This window comes from Anguilla rostrata, chromosome 11, assembly GCF_018555375.3.
Source record: "Anguilla rostrata isolate EN2019 chromosome 11, ASM1855537v3, whole genome shotgun sequence".
NCBI lineage: Eukaryota > Metazoa > Chordata > Actinopteri > Anguilliformes > Anguillidae > Anguilla > Anguilla rostrata.
Genome location: NC_057943.1, coordinates 35,910,052 through 35,927,101, shown reverse-complemented (window position 1 = coordinate 35,927,101; position 17,050 = coordinate 35,910,052). Strand labels below are relative to the sequence as shown.

At 42.7% G+C, this 17,050-nt stretch overlaps 1 protein-coding gene and 1 long non-coding RNA gene across 2 annotated transcripts; both read left to right on the top strand.

Moving 5' to 3' along the window:
* Positions 1–4,848: 4,848 nt before the first annotated feature.
* On the top strand, positions 4,849–11,179 carry LOC135234763 (uncharacterized). The gene is made up of 3 exons (XR_010324197.1): positions 4,849–4,957; positions 7,664–7,720; positions 11,054–11,179. It is a non-coding gene; the product is annotated as an uncharacterized LOC135234763 (long non-coding RNA).
* Positions 11,180–13,038: 1,859 nt separating this feature from the next.
* LOC135234761 (serine protease FAM111A-like) lies at positions 13,039–16,606 on the top strand. The gene is made up of 2 exons (XM_064299663.1): positions 13,039–15,525; positions 15,630–16,606. The coding sequence occupies exon 1, from the start codon at positions 13,632–13,634 to the stop codon at positions 14,862–14,864; it is 1,233 nt and encodes a 410-aa protein (XP_064155733.1). The 5' UTR covers positions 13,039–13,631; the 3' UTR covers positions 14,865–15,525; positions 15,630–16,606.
* The last annotated feature ends 444 nt before the right edge of the window (positions 16,607–17,050 follow it).

The window sequence follows — 17,050 nt, the reverse complement described above, 5'->3', positions numbered from 1 at the left end:
TTTGTATATCTTTACAACCATTCACCAAAAGAACCAAGCAGGCCTGCCTTATTGCACGATCCAAATTTTCATCAAAACTTGCCATTTTCAGCATGTAGGTTGCTAGTTTGGAGGTTGTTGTTGATGTAGCCACGTTGACTTTGAAAACGGTAACAGATAGTGGCAGATAGTGGAAGGGGAGGAGAATTCCGACTGAAATAGTTGGCCAATGGCAGGCTTATACCCACAGTCTATATCCTGTGAGTCAGACTACGTGTTTGTGTGAGGGTGTGTGCGTGGATGCATGCACACATGGATGCATGTGCATGTGCGGTCCTACGAAGCAGGAACCCTATTGTTTTTGTTGATATTATTATTATTATTATTTTCCTGGAAATGGTAAAATAACTCAAAAAGTCCTTGACCAAAAATTATATAAATTACCAGGTTGAAACTAGAGACCATGAGTAACTATGCCAGAAAGAATGACCATGATTCGTCCATAGGTGGCGCTACAGTAACCGATTCAAAACGCAAATTTCAAAATGCTGGCATTTCCACCCCGTTTGATGAAAATTTATGAAACTAGGTGTACTTGTGTCATTCTTCATGAGGAACAAATATGCCTCAAGAACCCATAAAGTCCACCATGATGGATTTTTCTGTAGATTGAACATTTGGCAAAACCTATAAAAAGTTTCTTCTAATAAACCGTCCGATTGGTCCGAAATTGCCCACGTACATGTATGGTGCATGTCTCCCTATAGGGTGTTAACAGCTAAGAGATCCATTCCAAGATGGTGGAGAAACTGGTATTTAAAAAATAATAATAATTGGCCTCAAATTTCAAGTGCTTATGACTTTTTACAATAATAATCAAGGGACTTGAAATTAACTGGGCATGAAGAGGGCACTACTATGTTGTACCATGTCGACGTAGTTGCAGATATCTCAAAAAAGGAAATTATAGGCATTTGAAATTTGACCATTTTTGGCAGGAAGATGGATTCAGCAAATGTGGGACATCAGCAGAAGTGGGACACTTAAGCTTTGCATTTCTCTGATATGTACAAATCAACAACCAATCAAAAAAAAAACATTCTTGAATTGTTGCTACAATAGTTACTGTCATTCAACAATTGTTTTTATTGGACTGACGTCTTCACAGTGGGCGTGCTCAGCCGTCAAACTCCTACTGAATCTACCAAAAAGTGTCCCACATTTGCTGAATCCACCCTAATGCTAATATAATGCTTTAAAACTCATCTTCTCATGAACACTTTACCTGATTCTGTCACCATCGCACATGTGTACTCTTGGGTATTCTGTCCATCAAGGGTGATAAGGACAAGTCGTTTCGTTAAAAATTGCGTGATTTGTGGCGTGGCAAAATTAGCACTTTATGCTGATGCACATTCATATTTCAAAGTAATGTTTCTCATGAACCGGAAGTTGGGTCGTCTCACGCACGGGTATGTAGATTGTCCAAAATCATCTCTAGTGAAGATGTGACAGAAAATTTGCTGGGTTAAAAGATGACCGCAATACAGGGTAGATGGCGCTGTCATATAATCAAGTCTGTAACCATTAAACTGTTTATTATTATTATTATTATTATTATTATTATTATTATTATTATTATTAATAATAATCCTTTATTTAAATAGGTGATCACATTGAGACTGGAATCTCTTTTTCAAGTGAGACCTATATACATAGGTAAGAAACACACATAGGCATGGAAACAGACAGATACAGAAATGCTATTATATATATTGAATATAAATGTTGTCAACGTAGTAAATTGTAATGTGGGCTGATGAATAAAAGAACGCCGCAGTGTTTAAAAAGTGCCGTTCACTTCAACAGGCTAAACGTTTAAATGTGAAGTAAAACAATAGTCCTCAGTAGCTACCAGCAATGTCATGTGATGTAGTCAGATTTGATCGAGAAGTAAGAGGAAATGGGGAAAAGGCTAGAGGAAACGCTGGTAACCACTCTGCGCGATGTATGATATGATTGGAGGTGCGTTCATTACACTCACTTTCTTTTTTTCTTTTTTATATGCACTTTCCGCCCAATTTTTCTAGCTCTAACTAGTCCTATAGTTTTTGCACTGCATTCAAACTTTTTACACCAAATGACCGGCTAGTTCCAGACATTGTTGCTTTTATTCAGATTTTTTAAATATTAAAAACTTTTTGAAATATTCAATATTGCACTTTTCTAACTCGTCACAGCTCCTTCAGTTTTGACGCTTTCTAGACTTTTTTGACATCAAAACGTTCAGCTATTTGTCTACTCTCTCACTAAAAACTTTTTTTGGAATCGCATGTGTCAGTCTCCCAGCCAGATTGGCATTTATAAAGCAGACGTGCAGTGCTTTCAGAAAATGTTCACCACCATGGATTATATTTGTCATGGTTCTATGTTTCCGTCTCTGTTTCCTTGTTGGGCCGTCAGATGGCGGCACTTCCTGCTTGTTCCCGTTAATTGTATTATTGCTTTAAATTATTTTATTATTGTCTCGTTATTTAATCATCATCCCCACCTGCCTCTTGTTTTTCCTTCCCTCTGGTTTGATTGTTTTTTGAGTTCACCTGTATCTTGTTACCCCTGTCTATTTAAGTTCTTTGTCCCCTTGACTCGGTGCTGGTTCCTTGTGTTTGTTTCCAACTTGTGTTAGTTCCTTCTTGTTAGTAAAGTCTTTTGTATCTACATTTTTGAGTTTCGTGTTTTTTTTCCCCACTCTGCGCCTGGGTCCTAAACCCCTTGCCCGTGATAGAAGGAACCAGCCAGTACTGGACCCAGCAGAGATTTTTTTTTCTCTCCCCCCCCCCCCCCCCTTTTCCTTTTCTCTCTCCCTGGGATTCTCCCTCGCCCAAGGTTTATGGTTCGCCCCCGCCTCGAGCACCGGAGCGGCCTCCAGAGCCGCCTCGAGCCCCGGAGAAGCCTCCTGCTCCGCCCAGCGCCCAGGAGGGGCCTGCTGCTCCGCCCAGCTCCCAGGGGGGGCCACCTGCCTCGCCCCCTAGTGTTCTCTCGCCCCCTAGTGCTCCTGAGCCATCGCTGCCCCAGCCCAGGGCCCAGAGACCTTGGCCATCCAGCTGCCCTGGAGCCTTCCCGCAGCCATGCCCTGGAGGGCCTTTCCCTTTGGGGATGGGGCCGGTCCTTTCCCCTAACTGTTCACCTGCCCCTTTATCTGTTTGTCTGCCTGCCTGCCTGTCTGCCCTCATGTTTGTCGGCCAGTATGTTGGCCTGTCTGTCCCCCAGGCCGTCGACCTGTCGGCCGATCCGTTTACCCATCTGCCTGCCTGTCTGTAAGTCAGTCGGCTTGTTTTTTGTCCTGTCTTTGTCCTGTTTTTGAATTCGCCCCTCTCCTTCCCTGTCTGCCTGTCCCTTAGTGTGTCTGTCAGCCTTGCTGTGTGTCTCCCCGCGTGCTTGTCTCTGTCTGCCCTTTTGTTAGGTCTCCTGGTCTGTTCCCTGTCCGAGTCCTGTCCTCTGTGCCCTGTCAGAGTCCTGTTCCCCATACCGTCTTGAGCTCTGTGTCTGTGTGTGTGAGTCCAGTCCAGTGTAGCGTTAGTCCAGTCCAGCGTTCCGTCGGAGTCCGTTCCTTGTCTGAGCCCCCGCCAGAGTCTCGTCTAGTGCAATCTAGTGTTCTGCCTTGTCCAGTCTGTTCCATTTCTATTAGCCCTGTCCCATGTCTGCCTGTGAGTCTGTTTCGTGCTGTGTCAGAGTTTGGTCCAGTCCCTGTGTAGAGTCCAGTGTCTTGAGTCCGTGCCTGTCTTAGCCCGTTCCCAGTCTCTGTCAGTCCGTTTCTGTGTCTGTCAGTCCACTCCGTGTCTGTCTCTAGCCCAGTCCAGTGTCGTGTTTGTTTTGAGTCCCGTTCCGTGTTTGAGTCCCTGTCCTGTCTAGCCCAGTCCTGTTCCATTCCTACCGGTTCCCCTCCTGTGCCCAGACCACGCCCGGCTTCCGTCCCTGTGCCCGGACCCCGTCCCGAGTCCTGTCTCGTCTCGTCCCAGTCCTGTCGTCTTGCCCCAGTCCCCAGTGACGTTCCTGTCTTGTCCAGCCCCCAGTCCCGTTTCTGTCTTGTCCCGAGCCCTGTCCTGCCCTGTTCCTGAGTCCTACCCCATGTGAGTTTTGTCCTGTCTCTAGCTCCCACCCTCTGTTTCACTCCCTCCCCTGTCATGGTTCTGTGTTTCCGTCTCTGTCTTTCCTTGTTGGGCGGCACTTCTGTTTTGTGTCCTGCTTGTTCCCGTTAATTGTATTATTGCTTTCAATTATTTTATTGTCTCGTTATTTAATCATCATCCCCACCTGCCTCTCGTTTTTCCTTCCCTCTGGTTTGATTGTTTTGAGTTCACCTGTGTCTTGTTACCCCTGTCTATTTAAGTTCTTTGTCCCCTTGACTCGGGTGCTGGTTCCTTGTGTTTGTTTCCAACTTGTGTTAGTTCCTTACCGTATGTATTACCCGTGTACTCTGCCTGCCTGTGTTCTGCCCTGCCCGTGTTTTGAGTTCCTCTTGTTTTCCGTTTTAGCTTAGATATTTTTGGAGTTTGTATTTTTGCCCATCGTGGCTCTTTGTTTGTTCTGTTTTTGTTAGTAAAGTCTTTTGTATCTACATTTGAGTTTCGTGTTTTTTTTTTGTTTTTTTTGTTTTTTTCCCCACTCTGCGCCTGGGTCCTAAACCCCTTGCCCGTGATAATATTCTCATTCTGTGTAGCAATGCCAAATAAAATAAATATAAATTATATTTAAATAGTAGTTTATACTCTTACGTGACAAAATAGGAAGTAGCTTCAGTAACACCGCCCCCTTACCCGTTATCAACGTAGGCTTCAAAAACGAGCGCGAATCCTCTTTTACCTCGCCGCCACACGATCGTGTGGTTCATGTTCCAGAGAAATCCGCGCTGTCAACCTGTTTTAATGGTTTTCAGCGGGACAGACAGCCAGCAGTACTATATTTACAGCAATTTTCGGTAAGTATTAACGCATAGCGTGCATTGATAACTGTTCTATCATTTATACATCTGATACTTTATTATTATTTACATTTATTTATATTGTATTAGCTTACTTACTTTATATCACTAGGCGGCAATATCGTAAAGCAGAGCTAGAGATGGCTACGATACTATGCTAACTACATTATAAGTAGAGAAGAGAAGGCCAACCTGACAAAAATATTCTGCTTGCTGTGGGGTTAATGACATCGGCCAAGTGAGTAGGCTACTTGTACTGTACGTTGTTTTATCAGATTTTGTTTGAAAATAAAATGTATAAGTACGCTGGCTTTTTATTGACATAGGCCTACTTTCTCTGGATTTTGGAAATCACTTAATTCAGTGGAATCATCTTTTTTTATAATGTAACTCTCCATTCATTTCCTGAGCTTAAAAAAAAAAAAAAAAAAAAAAAACATGTATAGAGTAGACAACCAATAACACCTTCAGATCAAAAAACCCTCAAGTACGTTTCCAGGAAACGTAAATAAGATTGTTTTTTCTATTCTAATCTGTACTGTAATTTGTCATAGTTGGAGATGTGTTGTCTACAGTTTTAATACGCATTTTCACCCATTTACTGTTTCACGGCGAAGTTCATCTTTAAACAGCAAGACTATCAAAGTGAAAACCAAAGTCAGTTAACGTTTACTTTTAGCTTTCAATTTTCCAGCTGATGGTATAACTTCGTATCTTTATTAATGAAGTGCCTTCAGAATTCACAAAATCCCTACAATCTCCCCAGTCTCTGAATATTCTTAAATCGAAACTTGCTGTATGATCAAGCCACCATTCTAACTTTCGGTTTTCCGAGAAATCATGATTTAATTCTTCTGCCCTCTGTCGGGTGTCTACTGGTAGCCTATTAGTCGGTAGGAGATCTCACATACTGTAGCCTACATACAATAAATGGACGACAAAGCCAGCTCTTGCAGGTGAGAATTGGTGAGGCTAGCATGTTTCTGCATCTTTAATAACCATAGTTGGCTCTGGTGGGACTAATTAACTTTTCCAATAATATTTATTGTGGGGGCAGGCGGGGGTAGGGCTGGGGAGCAAATGTCAACCTAATATCAATCTCACTCCTACGCCCCTGGCTAGCTGGTTACCTTGTCCCCAAAATTGTCTCTGACTCTATCGCTTACATGACAGCCTCCTGTCTCTTCACTGGAAAAATGTATTAAATCTTGAAAATTGCTGTATGATCCGTGTACGTTCGGGATAATTTGAATTTTGTTTTTACTCCAGAAATGAAAAACGAATGGGCATTCCTCATTTCGTTTTTAATACAAAACGAAATAACCAATTGATAGCGTGTTTATTCCGTTTATAAAGTAAATTCAGATTTCAAACGTTTCCATTTTACATACGTTTTGTTTGTGTGCATGAAACAAAAACAACCATGCAAAAATGAAAAAATAATCGTCTATGGCTCCAACACAGACCTGCCTGCAACATTGTTGCTGACAGCGGAAGAAACAAACATAACGTTATTCTGAATGTCTGGATGGAGTGTGGGGTGTGTTATATTTATTCCATTCTACAAGCCGAACTGCTGTGGATAAAACTTTGTGGACAACCGCCCTGGCAGCTTAACTGCTACTGTTGACGTCGACGGCCGCTAGTGTAGCCTTATACGCGGGCACAGTCAGAGACGGTTTGATAATGAACTGGTTACCTACAGTTTAGGCTAGTAACGCATGTCCTCAGATATCTAGATTAATATTTTTATACATTAATATTTTTCTACTGTAGTGCTCCGTAGCCACTGGACCATTCTCACCTTAGAAAACGGAAATCAGAACGTAACACCACAAACTTTAAAATCTAGAACAAGTTCATTTTATGTAATATTATGTTTAATATCAGTTAGTAACACAAATAGTCAATTGATTCTCGTTTTTCAACAGTCACGATTCAATGGTCAGTCACTGTTGCATTTGTCCCATTTATTGTATCTTGGCTGAACCACTACGCCCAATTGTGAGTATTTTTGATGGACATTTTTGACAATCAATTTACTGTTCGAAATATAGGAGAACAACCACCTCTTCCCCATTCGCATCTCATAAACCATGCAAGAGACACCCCTCATTCTGGCCCACCTAGTTACAGTGAGTGCCATAATGTTTGGGACAAAGACATTTTTTTCTTGATTTGGCTCTGTACTCCACAATTATGTATTTGCAATCTCACAATTCAAATGAGGTTAAAGTGCAGACTCAGCCTTTATTGAAGGGTCTTTTCATACATTTTGGTTTCACCCTGTAGAAATTACAGCGCTTATTATACACAGTCCCCCATTTCAGGGCATCACAAGTGTTTCTAATTAGTCAGGTGTCTTCAGTTACTTCCTTACTGCGGGTATAAGAAAGCTTTCAGTATCTAGTTTTGATTCTAGCTTTGTGATTGTTATTGGGATTTGTCAGCATGAGGACCACAGCTGTGCCAAAGTCAATGGCTTTTCCCTCATTTTCCCTGTGAGTAAAAAAGGATGAAACAGACTGAAGAGAGAGAGAGGGGTCATAAATGTTCCGCTCTCAGATGACGTCCGAATTGAAGCCGACAGCTTGACAGCTCCCAGCTTCCAATCTCTCAAGAACACGCACAAGCTCACATCAAGCACATTTCTATGAGCCGTGAATGGGCCCTTCCTAACGTGCACATTCCTTTCCTTCACAGACAATGGCATCCAAAGACGCGCTTCCCAAAGTGAAAAGAGAACGTCTTGAAAGCCAGGTCAGTTTTTCTGTATGTTCCGTTTATTTATACTGGGGTAGCGGTTCAAGTATGCCACCCACCAAGTTACAGACTGGCAGGGTGTACCCTGTTCAGATATGCCACTCACCAAGTTAGACTGGCAGGGTGTACCCTGTTCAGATATGCCACCCACCAAGTTACAGACTGGTAGGCTGTACACTGTTCAGCACCCTGTTCAGCACTCACAGACACAATGACCACACTCTCACTCTCAAGCCTGTCACCGACCGCACGCGTAGCGGCCGCGAGCGCAGGACGTGCATACTACGCGCGTAAGTGAAGCGTAGTTGAAGTGCTGTCATTACAACGGCAGCGGGCGACATCCTCTACCCTAGCCGCAAACGAACCGCGTGCGAAACTTGTGCGACACAAGCGACCTGATCTTCGTTCACCGTGCTTTCAAAAAGGGCTTGTTAATAAAAATAAGATAATCCACGGAGCTTTAAAAGAGCAGATTATTTAGGTGGTCTTGCCGATCAAAATGCACCTATTTTATAAATGAAGTTGTAAGCAAGCCTTTATTGCACTTGTAATTCAAAGCTTCCAGTGTTCATGGCGTTGTGGTGTTCATATTCCTTCAAGTTTAAACTGTTATGTCTTTTTGATGATTAGCTGATTTTACTAAATCTGATCATTTAAAGGTTTTGATGTGAATAAAAAGAGGACACGGGAATTCCCAATGGTTAATTACGGATTATTTATTATTATTATTATTATTATTATTATTATTATTATTATTATTATTATTATTATTATGATAATTACATATTCTTCATAAAGTTGGCATGCTTGTTAACCAAGCAAATAAATTAATACAGTTAAGAACATAACGTCATGTTTTTAATAGTAGACCTAAAATAAACACGTATTTTTCAACGTGCAAGTGTGGCTCCTTTCATTCAATTTACAATCAGCATTAAGGTAGCAAATCATCTCGGTAGCTTCAGCACAAACTTTCTAACGTACTTACATGGGTTAACAAAATATTACCAAATTAACAAACTGAAAAAGGTCTCTCACCAAGTATTCACTTACCCATAATCAACAGTCATGAACAAACGTGAAATACATTTCATGTTTGAAATGTACATACATACTCGGTCAGGTCGGGCTACATCATATGACGTCGCTGGTTATTAGAACTGTAGAAAACTGCACTATAGGTAGAGAAGAGAAGGCTTCTGAGTCTTCTTTTGCTTATTTGCTTTCTTAATTTTCCTGCCTATTACATCATCAGAAATGCTCCAGTCCTGTAAGTGCCCCAACCAGACACAATGCCAGCGCTCAGTCTTAGGGGGGGCAGATGAACTGTCATGGGTGGCACAAGTTATTTGCATATTTTTGATAATCTGATATTGTACTTGATTCGTGCAGCACTGACAATTAGGTAGCATACAGCCTAATGATTATTAGAATCTGGTTATATCTAGATTTATTATTCACGGGCATTAACTGGAATGGCTGTCCAGCCAATCATAGTAGTGCTTGCATCACAGATCCCCCCTGTCAATCAAAGACACTCCATGTTTCTCTATTTTAATGTCTTGATTTATAAGGAACATAGACTAGGTTAGTAATTTTTTTTTTTTTATGTACTTTTTTTATCAGTAAGATACAATAATTGAATTTATATGTAAATGATCTGATTTATTTCTGGAGGGCACAGCATTCTGAGTGGGTGGGCCTGGCCCTATAAGGCACACCCCCCGGCCCCCCACCCCCCTCCCATATTGACTGGTCCTCTGCCAACTGGACAATATTTACTTCAGCCAGTAACAACATGTAAACACCTTGTTCCTTTAATGACAGTGTTCATATATTGTCGGAAGTAATGCATTGTGCAAGGAGGAAGGCTACAATTTGCTAGCAAACTTTTAGGTAGTGAAAACATTTTGGAAACATGTTGAATGTTGAGTAAGTTAGGATGGCCGCTTAGCTAGCTGGTTACCTTCTCCCCACAATTGTCTCTGACTCTTACTCTTACACTACAGTCTCCTGTCTCTGATACTGAAACAGATTCACTGGCTAACATTAAGTTACTTACTGATGTTTACTTCCCAGAACATTTTTTTTATTTATTTTTTTTATTTAACCTTTATTTACCCAGTGTAGGTTCACTGAGCACGAATGCTCTTTAGCAGGAACGCCCTGTTTCACATTCATACACATTCACATCTGGGAGCTGCCCAGTACAACCACAATCCTCTATTGTTGACCACTGAGCAGCTCCACTGGAGGGAGAGAACATTTTTTAGCCAATTAAATCAGGGGATGATTAGGTGGCAAGTTTTTTTTTGCGAGAGCCAGACCTGGGATTTTAGCCAGGACACCGGGGACCCCCCTACTCTGCGAATAGTGTCATGGGATCTGTAATGACCACAGTGAGTCAGGACCTCGGTTTAACTTCTCATCCGAAAGACGGCATCTCCTACAGCACAGTGTCCCCGTCACTGCACTGGGGCATTGGGGTTTATTTGACCAGGGGGAAGATTGCCCCCTGCTGGCCTACCAACACCACTTCCAGCAGCAACTCAATATTCCCTGGTGGTGTCCCATCCAATTACTAACCAAGCCCACACCTGCTTAGCTTCAGCCAGTCAGCAGGAGCAGGGTGCGTGGTGCTATTGCTGCTGGCATAAGCCCAAATGCAATGGAGAGTCAAACAGAACTTAGTTATTTACATACATTTGTTTTGCTCAATATAGGTAACATGATCTCTGGTTTGTCCAAGAGGGATAAGGACGCAAGGGATTTTTTTTCATTTGATAAAGGATATCTATTATCAATTAAACGACTGTAGATTAATAGCCCACAAATGTAAAACTGACATTAATTATTTCTGTGATATTTTAATAAAGGTTGAGATGATTAATAAATTGCACAGTATGTGCACTATGTATACAGCTGAATACATTGTGAACATTTAAAGAACGAGAGGAGACGAGTATAGGAAGTGGAGAGGTGAGTAAACTTCTCTATGACTGCGTCCTAAACAAAGGTCAAAGGGCTGGCCACATGTGTAGAGTTTTTATTTTCACATTTAGTGATTTTGGTAGTTTCTAAAAAAATAATTGCTAAACAATATGCAGTTATATCTCTCGCCAAATATTTAGATGAAAATAGATAACCTGTAAACTACAGACATTGTACCTAACATGATGCTGCACTATTTACATTGATATTAAAGTGGGTTAAATTATTTGATAGACCGTCACTGGTCATTTCTGTGATATATCATAATAAGTGGTTAGTTTATATTTGCACAGGGTGTCCGTTAACTCATAGGCTTAATGTTTTTTCATCATTTATTAGCAGGCTGAAGACCTGGCCACAGGTGGAGACAGAGAGAAGACAGAGGCAAAGAGTGCAAAGGCAAGATTAAGATTTGACTTTTTTAGAGCAGAGATGCTGTGGAAATTTAATTTGTCACTGCAATTATATACACCCTGGACAGGCTGCCAATCTATCACAGGGCACACACACCATTCACTCACACATGCTTATGGGTAATTTAGAGTCTCCAATTAGACTACCTGCATGTCTTTGGACTGTGGGAGGAAGCCCGAGTACCCGAAGGAAACATGCAGAAAACACAGAAAGGCCCCAAGCCCAGATTCGAACCCACAACTTGCGCTACCCACTGCACCACCGTGCCGCCCAGATAAGTTGTTGTGTACAAAGGAATTTAATGTTCAGAAATTGCGTTTTGACAAACACTTTTTTATCTGAAAATGTCGCAAATGTATTAACCGAACGAACAGGAGAGAAGAATCCTTAGAATAGCGGTTAGTACAGTTGAACGCAGCACACAACATTTTTGGACCTTGAACTTTTAAATGGTGAGATCATATGTAACTAGCTAATAGAGTGCTTCAGCAGCAGAGTGCTGCGAGGATGGGGAAATCTTTATATGGTCATACGGTAGTAGGACAAGCCACATTGCATGCACTGAAATTAACCCAGATTTGGGAATTTTGGCTGAATTATTTTAAAAAATCAATCCCAGGGGAGATATTACAAGGGATGGGATTAGCTAGTTAAACCATAATTTCTTGTGCAAAAAATGTATTGACTTTATATTTTCTCAGAGAAAATTGGCCTCTTTTCAGGCTTTCCCCATTGACTTAACATTGGGTGGGTGGGGTTTTTCTCCCTGGTTTAGAATTCCCACTCATGCTCACGCTGTAAGATACGCTGTTGATTCAGGACAGTGTATCATGTGCTCTCCTCCGAAGCGTGTGGTGCAGTTTGCATGTCAGGCTCATGCAGACATGAGTCACAGGAAGCTTCATATGCAGCTCAACGATAGAGCATGCATAGGAGTGGGGAGGAGGGGCCAGGCGGTGAAGCCTAGGAAGTAACGGGGAACAGCCTCTACTGCGCATGCTTGAGGGCAAAAGTGCTTGCTGCCCATTGAATTCAATGTAGAAACCCAAGGCGATTTAACAAGCAAAGAAAACCTCATCAGTTTTTTATTATCATAATTTTAAATATTTGTAGCAATTTCTAAACCAATGTCCAGAAGTTTTGGGGAAATATTTATTAAAATGTACATATTTCAATCTGATTTTCATATGAGCATTCTATTTCATATTTGCACTCAACAGGCACAGTACAGACTAACTTCTGGGACTTCACCTGATTGACCAGCAGGGGTCACTGGTGTTTGATGATACATTGTCATCCAGGCCAACTAATACCTCACCATCCCTGGCCAGTTATATATCACCCTGTGGGGCTGCCAGGCACAGACAGCATTTAAAACTGGCCCATGGGGCCCATCCATGCACTACAGTGCCTTAACACCATGAGCCACCCAGCAGCCCCCAGAATTTAGTAAAATACACTATAATGTTTACTGTAAGGCATTTATGATTTGGAGTAGTTACATGCATAATTAGGGCGGCACGGTGGTGCAGTGGGTAGCACTGTCACCTCACAGCAAGAAGGTTGTGGGTTCGATTCGCAGCTTGGGGCCTTTCGGTGTGGAGTTTGCATGTTCTCCGTGTCCGCATGGGTCTCTTCCAGGTACTCCGGTTTCCTCCCACAGATCCAAAGACATGCAGGTAGGCTAATTGGAGACTCTAAATTGCCCATAGGTATGAGTGTGTGAGTGAATGGTGTGTGCCCTGCACATTGGCGGCCTGTCCAGTGTGTATTCTTGCCTCTCGCCCAATGCACGCTGGGATAGGCTCCAGCACCCCCCACGACCCTGCTCAGAATAAGCGAGTATAGATAGTGGATGGATGGACATACATGATTAATGTGGATAGCACTTACATCAACTAAACCCCCCCCCCCCCTTCCCCCCCCCCAGGACAGAGAGAAGCATCCACACACTTTCTACTTCCGTGAATATGGTAAAGCTGCAGTAAACACTATATCCTGCACAAAGGCTGGAACCGTGCTGGAGGCACTCAAGACAAGTCAAAAATTCACCTCTCTTGTCAGCAAAAATAAGGGAAAGGAAATCGTCATTGTGAGAAAAACACCAGAAAATGCAGACATAGCCACACACTTTCCCTGCTGGCTTATAGGAGCTGAAGAATTAACAATAAAATTCTGTGGGAACAAATCTGACCCTGAGCCTCCTGAAAAAGCAACAATCATAGAAAAGAAAAAACTGGTCACTTTTTATGTTGAAAGAACAGGGGGGGGAAATTGCCAAAGCAAGAAATTCTTGAAAAACACGAGGAAGATTGGAGTTTCCTATCTTTGCATATATGCGTGTGTAGGTGAGACTGCAGAAGAAGCCCTGCGAAGAGACGGGCGCTTTACAGAAATCGTGTTTCAAGGAGGCAGTGAGCTAAAGAATATAAAGGGTAGAGACTTGTTGGAGATTTATTTACCTGTTACTGAAGAACAAGACGGAAAAAAATTCAGACTGAACATGCGAAAAGAAGAAAATAAATCCTTACAGTCTACCACAGAAACCGACTCTGGGTCCCAAATCGCTGAACAAGCAGCAGGACCCGCGCAGAAACAGGGAGAATCCACTCCCAGTTCAGCCACATCGGCACCAGCAAACCCATCTGCACAAGAACGGGGAGAATCTACTCCCAGTTCAGCCAAATCGGCACCAGCAAACCCCCCTGCACAAGAACAAGAACAAGAACGGGGAGAATCTACTTCCAGATCAGCCAGAGCAATCCATGAAATCCTTGACTCTAAGCAGGTGGCGGACATCCTGCGCTCCCAGTTTAAAGATCTAGTGAAGCATATTAAGGAGCGAGAGAATGTGAGGGGGGATGGGAAAGTACTGGAGCTGCTGAGGCAGGAGTTTGGGAAGGACACAAAGGAATTCTTGGATGTGTGCAGAGTGAAGAACTGGATGAAGAGGAGTGAATCCGTCTGTCATATCATCAACATCAGTGATGACTTAGTGGGCACAGGCTTCCTGCTCTTTGATCGTTTCATCCTGACAAATAAACATTTGATCAAGGATTTAAATGCCAGGATTTATGTCAGCTTCCATTATGAAAATGAGCATTTACCCCAAAAAACGCGTCTGCCCATTAAAGAAGTCATTGACTGGGCTTATGAGTGGGATGAAGAGAAATGCTGGCTAGACTATGCTTTATTGGAGCTCAGTGTGAGCACGGCCGATCTGCCCCCACCACTCCTGACCCAGTATGGTCCACCCATACAGTGCGGTGGGTTGTGCATCATTGGACATCCAGAGAGCGGAGTGAAAAGAGTTGATTTCTGCTCCATTATTGATCTTACACAAGTAACAATTGGACATACAGGCTCGGTTATTGAAAATGAAATACTTCGGTGGATCAACTGGAACCTTAGTATCGTGGAGGAAAACCAGATGATTGCTTATCACACCTGCTTCTTCCATGGGGCTTCAGGCTCTCCAGTCTTTGACAAGTATGGTCAGGTGGTTGCCATGCACACCGCTGGTTTTAGGGAATCGAGCACCAGGAGCGCGGTTGAGTACGCTATTCCTCTGCTGCCCATACTGGAGCACTTCCTCAGTAAGATGGCGGGAGTACGGAGGCTTGACATTCTTCGAAGGTTCATTGAGGTAGCAATGACACAAGATGCTCTGCGCCCCCTCATTGCTGGCTACATCCAGCTTGTTGCTGACAGTCCTGAGCCAATGGAGACATCATAGCACCTCCCCCATTAGTGCCTCCCCCATTAGCGCCTCCCTCATTAGCGCCTCCCCCATTAGCGCTTCCCTCATTAGCGCCTCCCCCATTAGCACCTCCCCCATTAGCGCCTCCCCCATTAGCACCTCCCCCATTAGCGCCTCCCCATTAGCGCTTCCCTCATTAGTGCCTCCCCCATTAGTGCCTCCCTCATTAGTGCCTCCCTCATTAGGGCCTCCCCCATTAGCACCTCCCCCATTAGCACCTCCCCATTAGTGCCTCCCCCATTAGCGCCTCCCCCATTAGCACCTCCCCCATTAGTGCCTCCCTCATTAGTGCCTCCCTCATTAGGGCCTCCCCCATTAGCACCTCCCCCATTAGCGCCTCCCTCATTAGCGCCTCCCCCAGTAGCGCCTCTTCTATTAAAGGAGACAGTTTTAGGAGATTGTGAAAACAAATACAACAAATACATAAATCCTATCGACTTAGTGATGCTTAAGTGAAAAATTAATTTGTATGCAGATGGTTCTTTATTGTTGTGCCCCCTCACCAGCCCACGTCTTACAACCTGCAACTTGCTTTTAAGTCCATTCCAGCTGCTCTTAGGCTCCATTCACATTACCGCTGAATCTGGTGTCGCTTCTCATTTTAGTGCTTAATACAGTCAAGTTCACACTTAGTACGGTTTTGAATGAGAGCAATAACTAGTAGTAATGAGTCCTGCTCAAAACAGGTAGCGACTACTGAAGTTGGCTCTTGTTTGATTCAAATGAGCTTGGTTGTGTGAGTATGGACAGGAACAGGAGTTGACAATGGTAGCAGACGCGCAGTGACTGACTGTGCAGGGCTCCCTGACTTCCTTTCACCCTCCGAAATCAGACAGTGTGTGAAACACAGAGAACGCTAAGAGAGTAGTGCTGAGTACTGTTAAAATCAGACAGTGTGTTAAACACAGAGTACGCTCAGAGAGTAATTCTGAGTACTGTTAAAATCACACAGTGTGTTAAACACGGAGAACACTAAGAGCAGTGCTGAGTACTGCTAAAATCAGACAGTGTGTTAAACACAGAGAACACTAAGAGTAGTGCTGAGTACTGCTAAAATCAGACAGTGTGTTAAACACAGAGAACACTAAGAGTAGTGCTGAGTACTGTTAAAATCAGACAGTGTGTTAAACACAGAGCACGCTCAGAGAGTAGTGCTGAGTACTGTTAAAATCAGACAGTGTGTTAAACACAGAGAACGCTCAGAGAGTAGTGCTGAGTACTGTTAAAAGACCCTGGAGATCATGTTTTCACCCAGGTGATATTTAAAATGTTAGATTTACCTTCAGAGCAAATGCTATTACAAATGTACTCACAGTTCTTTAAATACCAGGAGCAAGTCCTGTTGCTCATTCATAGATAAGCATTCTCGCTCTTCTAAATACAGTATGTGTGTGTGTGTGTGCATGTGTGCGTGTGTGTGCGTACAGACACAGAGCATGAGTGACTCCAGTTAATAACTTTGGTTTTTGAGTCCCAAAATGCAAGTATGAATGGGGCCTTTATTCATGCTTGCATACAAGTCAGCTACACTTGATCCTTAATGCTTTGAAAATGAATGTATGTTGTTTACAGCTTCCTATATTCCAGTAGATCCAAATGGCCACCTTAGGTAAACCGACTTAACGAGTGTGATCTTATTATTGTTTCTCTCTCTTGGATGAAATCAGTTGGGCTTGTGGTTTATAAATAAATATTGTATTGTTTTTGAAACCAAGGAAGGTTGGTTTCCGTCTACATTTTTACCTGTTGTTGATTATGGTGACACTGTACATGCATGCAACTTCTTAATGCCAAATCACTGACCCTCTGTCTTCTGTATGAATGGTCTGGTTTAACTTTACTAACTCTGTGTACTCATATCTCCTCATGTATAAAGCTGTCAAAGGAAAGCTTCCCTTGAGTTGTGTACCAGAGTGAGTAGCCATTCCACGCCATTCCAGCAATTTCTTGCTTTTAAAATTCCTCAAACTTGGGAAAAGGGCTTTTGATTACTGATCGCTGAAAAATTGTAATAATCTTCAGAATCATCTTAACCATGTTAATGTTATTATTATTTTTTTATATGTTTAATTCTTAATACTGTAACTGAGGAGTGCACCTGATTTCAATCTAGTTTACCTGTTGTATATCACTGCAACCTGTCTTATTCACAATATATCATT

Coding starts and splice junctions, on each gene's coding strand:
- LOC135234761 (XM_064299663.1), top strand. CDS start 13,632: ATGCGAAAAGAAGAAAATAAATCCTTACAGTCTACCACAGAAACCGAC.